This window comes from Hippocampus guttulatus, chromosome 8 (assembly GCF_054856545.1).
Source record: "Hippocampus guttulatus isolate MCC_2025c chromosome 8, RoL_Hgut_1.0, whole genome shotgun sequence".
Taxonomy (NCBI): Eukaryota; Metazoa; Chordata; class Actinopteri; order Syngnathiformes; family Syngnathidae; genus Hippocampus; species Hippocampus guttulatus.
This window is the reverse complement of record NC_141268.1, coordinates 20181043-20195431: the sequence shown is the minus strand read 5'-3', so window position 1 is coordinate 20195431 and position 14389 is coordinate 20181043. Positions and strand designations below refer to the sequence as shown.

Below are 14389 nucleotides of genomic sequence, written 5' to 3'. Positions count from 1 at the left end.
AATCTGTTGTTTATTTTTATTTCCCCTTCCAAAAAGAGATTTTTCTGATTGAGTTGCACAGCTAATAGCCCACATTTATTTATTTATTTTTGGCAATGATTTGTCTTGGTTTCATTTTTTTTTTTTATACATCTATCAAAACATCTGGCACTTGAACTTGGGTTCGCAGACTTTTTATCCACCGTCTGAGATTTTTTTTTTAAGTGTGGGTAATATTCTTGCTTCTGATACTGCCTCAGAATCTGGAAAATTCATGGTCAACAAAAGCGACACGAGAAAAAGACATCTTTCCCAAAGCGGGGGAAAGGAATCATGAACGAGACATGAAGGCATCCTATGTCAGAGCCTAATACTCGCTTGATTAAGAGCAGACTTCGTTTGAATTCCTAAAGCTCGCTGTAAAGCCTGCACTTGAATAATCCCGTTCCCAAAAGAAGACAGAGAGAAAAAAATTCCATCACAGTTTTGTGGCTCTTCTGAAAAGATCCATGCAAAATATGAGATATTTCAAGCTCACCCACAATGGAACTTTTCACAGATGAATTTTTGGGAGACATTGATGAATCCAAAGGTGTGCTGGTAAAAGAAAAAAACTGTGCAAGTGGAGGAATAATGGGGTCCTGTATTATTTTTAACCTGTGATTACCTTTGATGACACGGCGAGTCCGAAGCTGCTTTTGGGGAGCTCACATTGGCAGCATGTCTGAAGTGAGGCATACTGGTCATGAGGCGGCCGAAGATGACCTTTACTTCTGCTTCTCGCCCCGAAAATAAAAATCTCATCCATCACTTCGCAACTTGCCAAAAACTCGGAAGGTATGAACATGGACAACTACAATGTATCCCGCTAGATTTCGCAAAGACCAGCGGAGCTGATCTACCTCGGGATAATCGATCGTAATGCCTCGGGTGACACTCATCAAAAGTGACCACATCGTCCAATTTGCAGGAGCAACTAAACGGGATGACAATTTCATATCACGATGATCATGACCAACGTGATTAGTTATCGGTATACATACGGTAATGCCTTGAGGTACGAGGTTTTATTTATTTATTTTTTTGACTTGCAAGCAAAAACTTCAGATCCGAGCAAACTCAAATGAACTCCCTTCGCACAACTTGAAGCTGGGCAGTCAAGAAAATGGTGACGAAATGGAGACAATCGACTGTTGAAAAGAAACACAGAATACAATTTCAGGAGGCTCTGACTGCACACCGCTGCTGCGCATGAATGAACAGTCTATACAGCGCAAAAGCCACGACAGTATATTCGGTTTCAACTCTACTTCTGCTCGTTTTGATCAAGCCTTACTCCTGTCACCTGTGGTGAATTACACGGGATCTTTGCTGTGTGTCAGGCAGCGGACAGCTCAGGGCTGCCGACTGTTTATCGTAGCGAGCGAAGCATGGCTGCTCGTCTGGAAGTCCTTATCGTAGCGTGAGAGGTATACTAAAATCGCCCCTTCCCATCAAAAATCCTCCACAATTATACGCCGAGGCTTTTGATATGAGCTGGGATTTTTCGCAACGACTCGCTCGGTGTTGCTTTCGTAACACTTTTCGCCGCCTGCCGAAGCCGCATTTGTTCGTCGTTTCTTAACGTCGCCTGGAGTGAATCCGATCAGTTGGCCGGAATCGTATCCTTGAGCCTAGTCGTAATCTGAGTGAAGTGCTTCGGAATTGGAGTCAATCACATTGGAGTGAACCGTATTGCCTCGTAACTGACGTGAATGGCATCGCAGTGCAACATTACACTTATTGCATTAGCCTTGGCGATGAAGACGCTCATCCGTGCCGTAAACGTGATTTGCTGCAGGGGGATGACGTTTCAAATTTCACGATGAGGCGCACGTGAAGCCCTTCAATAAGTGGACACATCGGGTTATTTCAAGTCAACCAATTGTGGTTTCAAGTCGCACGCGTGCGGTTGAATTTTGCGCGGTGTAAAATTGTTGTTATGTCTTCTTCTGGTTGGCTTCAATCAGGCGTGTCCTGTCTGTGTGGTGACTCAGGCCTCCTTTATTCGTTGATGCTGCTCTTTGTGGTCGGCGTCAATGCGTTCCTCACGTGTCGACTTCTTGGAAGTTACCATGTTAATGCAATTACGTTTGTTTCACGAGGACACCGCGCTCGCAAAATATTTCTCCCAGCACTAATTGTGATGAGGAGAGCATGGCCGCCGCCACCGTCTGGAGAAAATGATTTTTTTTCTTTCTCTCTTTCTTTTTGGACTCATCAAACGGCGTCTGTGATTCTGCCTCTGTCTGGCCATCTCTGTCGCCTTTCGTAAAGTCAAAATATGTTGACACTTGAGCCAAAGATGGGAAAATTTTGACAAAGGTAGTGCTTTGCCATGATCACGGTGCCAAAGAACTCCATTCAAGTGAGTGTATAATGGCACTATTTGTGACGTCTTGGTGCCAAAGAAATATTTTAAAGTGATTTAAGGAGCTTCATTGAGACAAAAGCCGTGCTTTGCCGCCGCGGGACTATGTTCAAATGAGTCAAGGAGCTTCATCTAGACCATTGTATTGCTTTTGCCATCATGTGATGACATTTTTGGGCCAAAGAACTATGTTGAAGTGAAGGGAGGAGCTTCCTTCAGAGGAAAAAAAAAAGTACTTTGCCACCATCTTGTGACTATTTGGTGCCAAGGAACTATGCTAACATGAGTTGAGGAGGCATTACATTCAGAGAAAATTAGGGCTTTGTCTTCATCTTGTGGCGTACTGGTGTCTACCTGTGTGTTGACGTGAGTTGAGGACCTTCATTGAGACCAAAGTGAATTTTTGCAACCACCTTGTTAGATGTAGACTTCTACATACATAGAGAGTGTGAGTACGTTTGGCACCTCTGGTCTTGAATGGCAAATGATTTTAGCCCGTAATTCCGACACCTATATCAATTTGACTTTTACGGAGCAGCTGAAATACTTGATACAAGCCCTGTTGTTGATGTACTATTTAGACAGCCTGATTTGATTATTTTTGTCCATGAAATATATACTGTACATACAGTATATATACACATATATTTGCAATGTTGCATTTCTGCGTAATGACCAATAATTAAAGCTATCAATTGAAGATCGAAATGTTCCAGTTGGCATCATCGTTATGCGGACATCTGCTTTCGATTGCGTTTGCTTGACGTTTCGGGTGCGCCGAGTTACGACTGCATTTGAGTCTATCTTAAGTGAATCTCGTCGTAGGCAGGCCGTTTTTCCACTCGGTGGCTGGCTCTTCCTCATGTTACAAAGACACTCGAGATTTATTCGCTATGTACAGTGAAATTTGGTCATTACAATTTGGCATTTCGTGATGAATCATCTGATTTTGCCGCCAAGCTCCGCCCACACTATGTGACAAATTTCTGATCCAAGTGTCTTTTATCTGTCTCGTATCCCCGCTTCAAATGTGGTGTGAAAGGAGAACTCAATCCATGATGTTGAAATTTATATTTAAGAATGTGCACATTTTTGTTTGCTGCCGCTTACTTAAATATACAAAGAATTTATTTTAAAGTAAAAAAATAATTTAAAAATTATAAAAAAAATAAATAAATATTGCATTGACCTGCTTATAAAGAGGGTGACATTGCGAGTTTGCGAGAATGTTTTGTGCATCGGGAGCCATTATTCTTTGCGCACCTCCTTTTGTTGCACTACAGTGTTGATTTAGCGCAGTCTTCGCTTGGCCACATCTGCTCCAAATCTAGCTGACAGCAGGAAGCATGCGTCGACAGCCGGCTTTCTAAACACACAATCCTTAAATACTTCATCAAATGATACATGGTAGGCCACCAAAAATAACAATGTCAAACCCATAAACTACAACCACAATGCATGAATTTTCATCCCACAAAACCTTTGCAACGCTATGTCGGGGCAAAATAACAATCCTTCCACACCTTCGTTGTTGTTTTCCTCAGTGCATGTGCAGCTGTTTTAGCAATGCTGTGCCCCCACTCCCTGAAATTCTCTTGGACTGAATTCCAAGTCGGAATTCCACTATTTGAATAGAGTCCGAGCAGAAGGAAAAGCCATCACCGGTGCATATAGGAAGACCAAATTATTCTTTCCCACGTGGGTTGGCTTCCAAAATATTTACAGCGATAAAGAACAGAGTCATTTGATTTACTCAGTGGACAAGCAGCAAAACTTTTCCCTCTGATGATTTATTTCCATGTCATGTCATGAAAAAAGACGGATGCATAAGAACATTTGGAGCACAATCGAGTTGAGTTCAGGCCCATTTTGGGAGAGCTAGCAGCAGATAGTCGGATGCTAACTTCAGACACACACTCTATTTGGAAGTGAGAGCGTACTGAAACTTTACAATAGTGTCATGCTTACGCAACTCTCCAGTCCACAATCATGTCAAATTCCGACAGCATTCTTTTTCTTCTTCTGTGGAGCCAAATAAAAGAATCCAATGTACTGTAAAGTTGCTTCCTTCAACAGTGCTTACTTGACTCAATCTTTGACAATGTCTGAGGTATTAACATGGTACTCAAAATATCACACCGACGCGACGTGATGACTATATTTGGAGGCGCTTTGTACGCTTGTCAAGTATGACAATTTTTCTTATTCAATATAATCAACTTGTTGTACAGTAAACGTTTAACTATATTTTTTTGTAAAATAGACTATTTTATATTCACATGTTATGAGTGGTTAGTTAGTTACAATAAAAATACTTATAAATACATTATTTGTCAAAGTGTACACAAAATTTCAGCCTTTCCCCCCCCCCTTCCCCTCTCATTAAAAAATGAACTGTACAATTCAAATGTGGCACAAAAACTGTGAGCACCTGTAATTTACACAATGCCACAAGTAAATATTAAAAAATAAATAAATAGGAGACTGAATCTGGCAAACAAGTATGGGAAAATTTTCCACGGAGAGAAAATTGGCATTATAAAGACGATCAGAGAGTGCCGAGTGCATTTCACAGCTGTTGACTAGTGGCTGCATTTGGCCTGGATTCAATGAACTTTGCCAAGGCAAAAAGACGTGTCGGGCTTCCCCACATTTTCTTTTTTTTTAGGTGTGCCGATGCTTCTTCTTCTTGACAAGTTGCAGCAAGAGGGGAAAAACCGAGCGAGGGCGAGCGCTGCAGCGACTGCAACAATGAGTTCAACAGCAATCGGCTTAAATCGAAAACATGTGACCCTCTCATGGCTCATGAGGAGAGGACTCAACTCAAGAAAAAGATATAACCCTGCATGGAACATGAGCCTCCACCGTTACAGGTGTAATAGCAATTATGAGCACCTTTGAACTTTTATGACTGGAGGAAGAGCGCCAGAGAGGAGCTTTTTTTCCCCCCTCCGGGGCTGTCGTGTGATAAAGATACAACATCCGCATTCAAAGTACTGTTTTTTTTGTTTTTGTTTTTTCAGGTTTTTTTTTTGTTTTAAAAGCAAGTCCAAGTCGAAATGTGTGGCCGAAAGATGACAGTTTAGATGGCTATATCAGAGTGTGTAATGTATTCCGATATTTCGATCGTCTTTTTTAAAAATGATTCCTACTTTTTATAAACTACTTTTTTTCATGGAACTTTTACTTTCCATGAGAGCTGGACGATCAGGACTGAAAACAAATGCTCATGCTAAAGCCAGTTAGCAGCCGACCAGGACTTAAAGACACTGAAATATGAATTCTGAGAATTGTTTCCAAATAGGTTTGAAGATTAATTATTGAAAACAGCACCAAGACTGAGCGATGCGGCGGAACGTCACTGGAAGCAACAACTAGTTTGAAGTTGTTCACCAGCCACCAAAGTGCTGCTTGTTGAGTTGCGTGAACTACCAGCATCCATACTCTACTTCCTGGAAGATAATTCAACAACAGGATGGGTGTGAAAAGAAATACAAAGAGGTGAATTTGAGAAGAGGAACAGTCATGCATTTCAATATCACGATTAAGTTGATGCAAAGTGTATGCGCAGCGAGTAGTCAAAATAATCCACATGGTCAATATGACAGCGAGCTGGCTTTTCCAGCGGCAGGTGTGGAGTGGCCGGAGCATTCGTCCCTGAAGACTTTACACTTCCCGACTTGGATGACGCAAGCACGGCGGGACCACCTGGCCTGGCATCAACGAGCGCAGAGCGGCGGGCTGCCGAGATGCATTAACCCCTCGCCACCTGGCAACTCTCGAGGCCTACCAACTGAGACTTTGACAGCGCGCTGGCTGACATGTTATGTAATATGCCTGTGTTCACCGACACGGTTAAGACCTCACGCTATGATGTGGAACCACTGGAACAAGTGGCTGTTGTCAACCTCTGACTCGAGGATTGTTCTTATGCCGTCCGGCTTTCGTTACATAAAGCAAATATTTTCATGACAGGGTTAATATAGTAGAGCTTTCTCTTGATGAGTTTGGATTTTGACTACATCATAGGATTGGGCGGTATGGGCCCTTGATAAAAACAAATCTTTTTGCTAAAATCATTTTTTTTCCCCCCATGGAAGCCTTATTCTTTTTCAAACGAAAAAAAGTATTATCCATTCGAAAAAAAAGCAAATGGCAAAGTCATTGTCCAAAACAAATAGTTTTTTTTAATACTGTATGGGATTTTCTTTATTCTTCTTCACATCAAACAAGCTTTGAAATTTTTTTTTTTCCTTGAACATTAACTTGTATCAACTTACCAAGAAATTATAGCAATACATATTTTTGTCTTTGAGGATAATGTGAAAATAAGTCCAAGCTCTTGGGGTTTGAAAAAGTATGCACGCAAGACCTTTAATAAATTAGCATTTTCATCAATTTAAACATTTCAACCTCTTTTCAGTTCTTCCTACTCCATCTTGGACCGGCAGTGCACAATGTTTCATTAAAATTATATTTTAAGATATATATTTTTATTAAATATAATTTGTCATTTCTTTTTTTCCCCAATTGCATGTTAATTGCCATACGTTTGCTATCCTTAACCCATTTGGATGTCCCACGGTTAAAATAAATAATTAAATAAATTCATGCTGACAGTTTGACCCTGAAAGCATTCATCCATCCATCCACACTCTGAGCTACCGATCTTCACTTAAATTCACACCTAGGGACAATTTTTTGAGTCTTCTATTAAGCAAGCATCCATGTTTTTGGAAGTCATTCGTTCTAATTTACATGACTTCTTCCTTTGGGGGTTGGAGGAGTGAGACCCGGTTAGGAAAGGGTTAAATAAAAACCCTCTCTGCTTTGTAGCATTCCGCGTGAGCCTTTAAATAGCGTCATTTGACACAGCCCGCGCCGAGGGGGCTTGAAGCGCGGCGCATCTGCTGTCCCAAATTCAGAAGGTATGGCGAGCAGCATGAGGGCGCTCGTACTGACGTGCATGCTGCTAGCGCCGTGGCTGACTGCCGGCACGGCTGCCAGCTACCGCGAGGATGCTCGGCAGGCGGCCACACCAGGAAGGCAGCGAGGCAGCTTCTTTGGCAACGGCTTCAAATCGATGCGGGCAAGGGTAAGAACTGACTTCCATCTGTGTTTCACTTACAAATGTGTGGGGGGTTTTTTAAAGTTTTTAGAAAATTCAGGCACACTTGCTTTAAAAGTTATGAAATGACATCATCAAAATGGTTTTGAAGTGGAAAGTTTTCATCATCAGTTCCTTTTAAAGACAGTTCATTCAAATATGAAAGTCAAGTATGAAATGTTTTATTTTGAAAATTCTTTAGTTCTAATAAGGAGGAAGCTTGGCTCAAGAAGTTAAGGAAGAACTTGTTTGAAAACGATACTAAATCAAGACCAATGTCGGGCAGTAAAATTGTAATTTAATTTTCATTTAAAAAATATCCAGATTCCCTTGATTTACTAGGGTGTGTATGTGGTGCACAATGGCAAAAAAATAGAAATAAAAGCACTTGCTTTGGAAAAATTTTAGTTTTAAAACTTGCCATTGGCTTAGTTATACAGGCTTTGATGTGTTTTGTTTTTGAGGCTGTGTGTGTGTGTGTGTTTTGGGGGGGTGCACTAACCCCATCAGAATGTTTAAGGGGGTGTGTAGTTTTTTTTTGTGGGGGGGTTGATCATTTGATTCTTTCCAATAAATTTTCTTCCCCCAAGGGTGTGCAAAGGCTAAAAAAGAATATGACAGTTCCGACAACAAAATGTTAATTTCTAACACTAATATTCAACTGAGTGCTTGTTTTTCTCCTTGAGACACATCAAAATTGCCCCCATTTAGTTCCCCGACTGTACATTTGCCAAAGTCGGCTCTCTGCGCACCACTCTTGAGGCCAACGTTTCCTCATGGCAGCACAACACTCCACACTATAACGACTTGACATCCACCGCAAAAACCGTCACACCACCACAAGAAGCCATTTTGCGAGCGCCCCGGCCAAGCAAAACCAAACGTTGTCTGCTTTGTGGTGAAAGCGCTGCATGAATCGAGCGAGTCCATTTATCAACGTAATCTTCACTTTGCACTCTCGGGACCGGAACAGATGGACCGAACCGCCCGAAAAATCCCAACATTTCCCATCTGTTGTGAAACACTAAATCAATTTGCTCACATTTGCAGAGGAAAACACTGAAGCGTTCCGACGTGAACCCCAGCCCTTGGTGCTCAATGTACGATACAGAAATAAATAGCTTTTTACGGCTAGCTTTTGTTAGCGACGTTATGTGATGATGTTATGTGATGATGTTATGTGCTGCAACTTTACACTTCCATCAAAGACCAGGAGAAAGGGCCAAGAAAGCAGAAAAACCAGTAATCAACATATTTCAATTAAAAACACGGTGACAACCAAAGCGTTGATCAGTTTCCATGTTACTGCAGACTCACGGAGAAAACAAAGAATTCCCAAAGTGTGGAATCATTTCCCACGAAAACAGAAGACAACCTTGACTTTCATTTTGGGTGTGATTGATTCCACAGAGAGAGCTGCCTTCGGCCGACGAACCAGACAATACCCCCATGCCGGCGGCGGGAGATGCATCAGGTAAGTCAAAGAACAAGCTAACTGCGCATTCAAATGACTGTTGGGGCTTGCATCCTGGGGATGTGAACAAAAAGTGTAGTGGTGGTTCTGCCTCTTATTTACTCCCTAGGGAGACACCAGCATCAAACCCGCAGCCGCACCTCCCATGTTGCATCGGCGCATACCCACGTATCGCATCGGGCCGATACCGGTCTTATTTCAATGGATGCACGATAAAGTAACGATAAATGATGAACGATAAAATAAACAGGCATGTGAAAATGAAAAAGTGATTGAGTGAGTGAAGGTTGCACACAGCAATATTTATTATAAATATTGAAACTTGAATGTTCGTGAGTGCACACATCACCTGAATAAGAGCCGCCGCTAAGGCTCCCTTGGCAATCACCGGCCAGACAGCCGTGGCTGCTTCGGCCGGCCACTGGAGAGTGATGACACCTTTTCCTTTTGAATTGCACTTTTATCTTTGTTGCTGGATACTTCACTCGCGTGGACTTAATCAACATTGGATTACAGTACAAATTGATGAGTTATTGCAACTTTTCACCACACTTTCAACATCCCGGATAAGATGGCGCAACCGGTGGGACGTCCTTGGATTGATTGTTGCCGGGTCTGGCAGGCGCTGTAGGCGGCGGAGGCAACAAAAACAAAAGGAGGAGAGCCGGGCTGAGCTATGGCAAAGCTGAGGAGTAATAGTGAGGATAAGTGGTTGAGAAATTCAATTGATGACTACCAAATGCTATGACGCCGCACTGCGTACTAGTTGTTGGAATACAAAAGGCGATGATGACTTGTTGAAGTGCAGCTATGGTGAGGGATGTTTTTAATCATTTGTCCGTATTTTAGTTCTTGAAAATGTCCGGTGAGAAGAAAATGTGATCAACTTTACTAATAGGGACTGATATGCATCAGAGCTTTTGAGACTTCCTCATCATCCGAAATGGCAAGAGTTCCGGAAGTATGAAAACAAGCAACTGTATGTTGTCATCGACTGTTTCCATGTCACAACCCCAACACTTCACTAGGAAGCGGGATTGAAATGTTTTACTCTTTGAAGCTGCAACAACAGATATATGTGTAAAGTACAAAAAAGAAAAGTTATGGGTTATCGTATGGGCTAAGAGAAGCAGGAAATTATCGGTTATCAGTATCGTGGGGGGCGAAAAAAGTTATTGCGCATCTCGAAAATGTTTCAAAAGTGCTAGTGGAATCGGTGCAAACTCAAAACTGAAAACTCGTACTGGTATTGGTCTGAGAAAAAAAAAAGTGGTATTGAACACACAGGATAGCGAGCTAGCGCATAAGCGGAAAAAGCTGCTTTAAATGGCCACGGTGGAAGGAACTAGAGACCACGTGAAAGTGACGCTTAATCAGAATAAAAGAGAGCATTTGTTTCTCCACGACTTTTCCATAGATCCCAACAATGTACGACATTGCAACATTTTCCCGCTATCATAACATTATGATGATGTCAGCATCATCTGGCATGAGATGTCAATTGCTTTCAACACAACTCCTCGGCAAACAAAGCATGTCTCGAAGTCAAAATGCTTCCTTGAAATCAATTCCTTATTAGATATGGCTTTGGCCGCATCGTGTGCCAGTTTAGGGCACAACAACTATGACAAGGTGAGTCCTTTCTGCCCGCTCACTGGATTGCCACTTGTGTTGCAGACCTGCCCACTTGTCTGCTGTGCGTCTGCCTAACCGGTTCAGTGTACTGCGAGGAAGTCAACCCGGACATGACCGCAGTTCCCACCGTGCCCAAGAAGACGGCCTACTTATATGCTCGCTTTAACAAAATCAGAAAGATCAACACCAAGGATTTTGCTGACATTGGTAAGTTGTGTCGGAGCATCCCGAAGCGAAACGATTAAGCTTGTCAGATCTTGCTAACCCGCAACCAACAAACAAGTCTAAGAGTATCCACATGGGAAAGAATAAAATAAACTATGACAATAAAGATAAGTTATCCTTTATTTATCCCACACTGGGGAAATTTACATACAATACAATAAAGTCGCTTTTTCTGGGGAAAAAAAATATCATATTTGCTTGACTCTGATTGGCTGGCAATCAGTTTAGGTTGTACCCCGCCTACTGCCCGAATAAAGTGGCATAGGCTCCAACAAGCCTCGCGACCCTTGTGAGGATAAGCGGATCAGAAAATGGATGGATGGGTGGTGGTGAAAAGCTTAAATATTGGGAGTTTACAGTCAAAATTAGACGGGAGACAGAATAATTATTTTCTCGGGGGGGGTCCTAATCTCCAAATTAAAGTGATTGTGTTATTTTTGTTATTTTGACTTCAAAATGGCGCCGCGAGAGTGGCTGCCTTTCCAGCAGCTCCTATATTTTGTTGTTCTACTTCTTCCTTTCATAACTTTGCTGCTGTGAATTGGGAATTTCTCCATTGCGAGACTAATAAAGGTTTTCTTATCTTATCTTAATTTCACCAAAAAAAAACATACAAAACACTTTTGCCTAAAAAATATTTACTTTCTTGAAAATATGTATTTTTTTAAACCCGAGTATTTATCATAAGACTATTGAAGTATTTTTGACTGAAAAATATGCTGTTTAAATAGGAATTAGATGGTAAATTAGGTCTCCCCTCCCTCCAAATTATTTTTTAATATATATTTCACTTTTTCAGGGAAAGAATGATTAAAAAAAAACTTATAAATGTATGACTATTTTAAATCTCTTATGTCATTACCTACATTGACAACCTTTAATCAATCTGCTGTGTGCGATAACGTTGGGATAAAAGAAGGTTCTTGCTTCAGTTGACATCACAGTTGAGAAAGAAAAAGTAATGCAGGTACCATTTATGATGGGATAGTAACACCAAAGGAAAAAATTAGCTACAAAGCCATTGGCCATTATGTTTTATCTTCATTGTGCTACAGTAACGCTGAAGAGGATCGACCTCACGGGGAACCTGATCTCGGAGATTGAGGACGGGGCCTTCGCTAAGCTGCCGCTACTGGAGGAACTGTCTCTCGCGGACAACCGGCTCGTCAGGCTTCCGATGCTCCCCGGCAAGCTGATGTCGTTCAACGCCAACAACAACTTCCTGAAGACCAAGGGTGTCAAAGCTACTGCTTTCAAGGTCGATACCACTAGCTAGAATACCACATTGACCTTATTAATGATGACCATCGAGCGTTGCTTCGTGTAACATGCCGTATCGTAGAGCAAGAACACAAACACCACATTCTGGTTGATGAAATTGTCATGATCATAATCTGACAGAAACTGACTGGTCTGGTCAACTTGTACCTGGCTGATAATGAGATAGAGGCAGTCCCACAGATCCCGGAGACGGTTCGGACGTTGCATCTACAGGTATGTACAGTATATCTTAGGAAACATTGGGTATTGCATAGGTTGTTCAGTTGCAGATTGTGAAGGCATCACCATTTGGAGCAACTCCATTTGGGAATGAATCTGTTGCTTCGTCATTTTCTGAAATATTCAGCCTCCATTTCCTGTGCCATGCCCGAAAAGACACGTGACGTCTGACATTTGGATTTGAAGAAGCCATTTTACGGTCATGTTGACCATTTACAGGCGCCATTTTAAAACAAGCTCATCAGAAAGATTGGTTGACAATCTGATGACAGCCCTCTAATAACTCAGCTCCACAAGATCAGACTGAATGTCTTGCATAATAGGACCCCGATTTGACAGAAATGCGATAACTCCAAAGTTCATCCAAAGTCAATTTTTACTTTTTGACTTGTGCTTGTGGGTATGTTACTGCCTCGGTTTCACTCTTGACGCCGTATCCCTCTTGCCACCAGAACAACAACATCACAGACATCAACATTGACACCTTCTGCAGGTCCAATGACACCTACTACCTTCGACCCAGCCTCAGCGAAGTTCGCCTGGACGGAAATCCCGTGATCCTGTCCAAGTACCCCGACAGCTTTATGTGTATGAAAGTACTGCCGATCGGACGGTACCGGTGAAGAACCACCAACATGACTGTAGTCCCTTTTCAATAGAATAAACGGAAGAATTTCAAACTGCTGTGGCTAGAAGTGTGACAAGTGGCTATCAACGTGGGGGGAAAAAAAGGCTTCTAGTATGATCAAGCTTGAGTACACAGCAGATCTGTTGACGAGGCCACAGAGCAGATTATAAATTCTCCTTGAATTGTCATTCCCCTGTTGCACCTTTATTACAAAGCAATGAATCCAAAACGCTCTGTAAAAACACAATTTCTAAAATCAATGAATTCCAATGTCAGATACCAATAAATCAATATCTACGACTCTCAATGAGTGAGATGGCTTTGTAGACCTTGGTCACCTCGCCTTCTTTTTATGTTTAATTTATAAACGCAATTTGAATTTAAGTACCGAAGCATTTATCAGCATTTATTTAATCCGTGTATGTGATGTAGCCCCGACGCGTCCCCTTCAGTAATAAATCTGTCTATAAAAATTATTACCAATGTGTATAGAATAGTGCTTGTACAGGGAAATGTGTATGGCTTAAGATATTTGAATAAAGTTGAACTTTTTTTTTTTAATGGATTTGGAATCATTGTTGGTGAAGAAGCGGCACCTGCATTTACAAATATTTTTTGGTCATGCTGTTTAGGACGACAGTCATGACATCCATTTTGTGTAGGAATGACTTCCATTTTGCGAGATTCAAAAGAATTGGCACATAAGCCATGCAAGCAAGGATCTTGGCCCTCCTGGGAGAAAAAACAAAAGTTGGCGGTCCAAGCACTGCAGAATCTAAAAGAATATTCACCCAAGTCTTAAAAATTATGCGATCAATTGCACTGATACTTTTGAGATTTTATGCATAAAATGGCTGCCATTGCTGAATGCCTCTTCAATTGGGTCTACACGTTGCTTTAATTCAAATCCATTCTAAGTGTGTATGAAAGCCATGTTTAAATACTTGTGAACCAAAATTGTATATCTTGTACATTCGCTGTCAGTGGTTTTAAGCACTCAAAACATCCCCGAATAAAAAATGAACACGAGGGCTTGTAAATGTTTGTGGTTTGTAGCCGTTAAGAGGTCGACCACCATCCGTGCTGTAAAAATGTGGCTGTGGTCCACAAAAGAAATATGTGCCCCTATTTTTTTGTTTTGTTTTGTATTGTTTTGTTTTCCTTTGCTCAACACTCCAGCGTCTGTGTGTCATTACCAGTTGCGCACTACGAGGCAATCGCATGTTCCAACGTTGCTGAAGACAATGCAAGTAGAGCAAAATAAAAGTGAAAAAAAAAAATAATGCAGGCATGTACGGAAAAAGCGAGTTAATGTTGCGTCTGCACGCCAACTTGGCAAAGCTTTCCACTCTTAGAGTAAACAGCGGCTTTGTATTACTTCTGCAAACTGATTAAATGTTGACTTTTTACTGTTGTGGAGGCAGGACAATG

General features: G+C 41.6%; 2 protein-coding genes across 2 annotated transcripts in view; one reads left to right on the top strand and one right to left on the bottom strand.

Moving 5' to 3' along the window:
- Positions 1-14389, bottom strand: part of cenpp (centromere protein P) — a 60139-nt gene that overhangs the window by 39503 nt on the left and 6247 nt on the right. The window lies entirely within an intron of this gene.
- ogna (osteoglycin, paralog a) lies at positions 7261-13519 on the top strand. Its single transcript, XM_086118834.1, has 6 exons — positions 7261-7484; positions 8907-8970; positions 10648-10812; positions 11886-12088; positions 12232-12324; positions 12783-13519. The coding sequence occupies exons 1-6, from the start codon at positions 7320-7322 to the stop codon at positions 12951-12953; spliced, it is 861 nt and encodes a 286-aa protein (XP_085974960.1). The 5' UTR covers positions 7261-7319; the 3' UTR covers positions 12954-13519.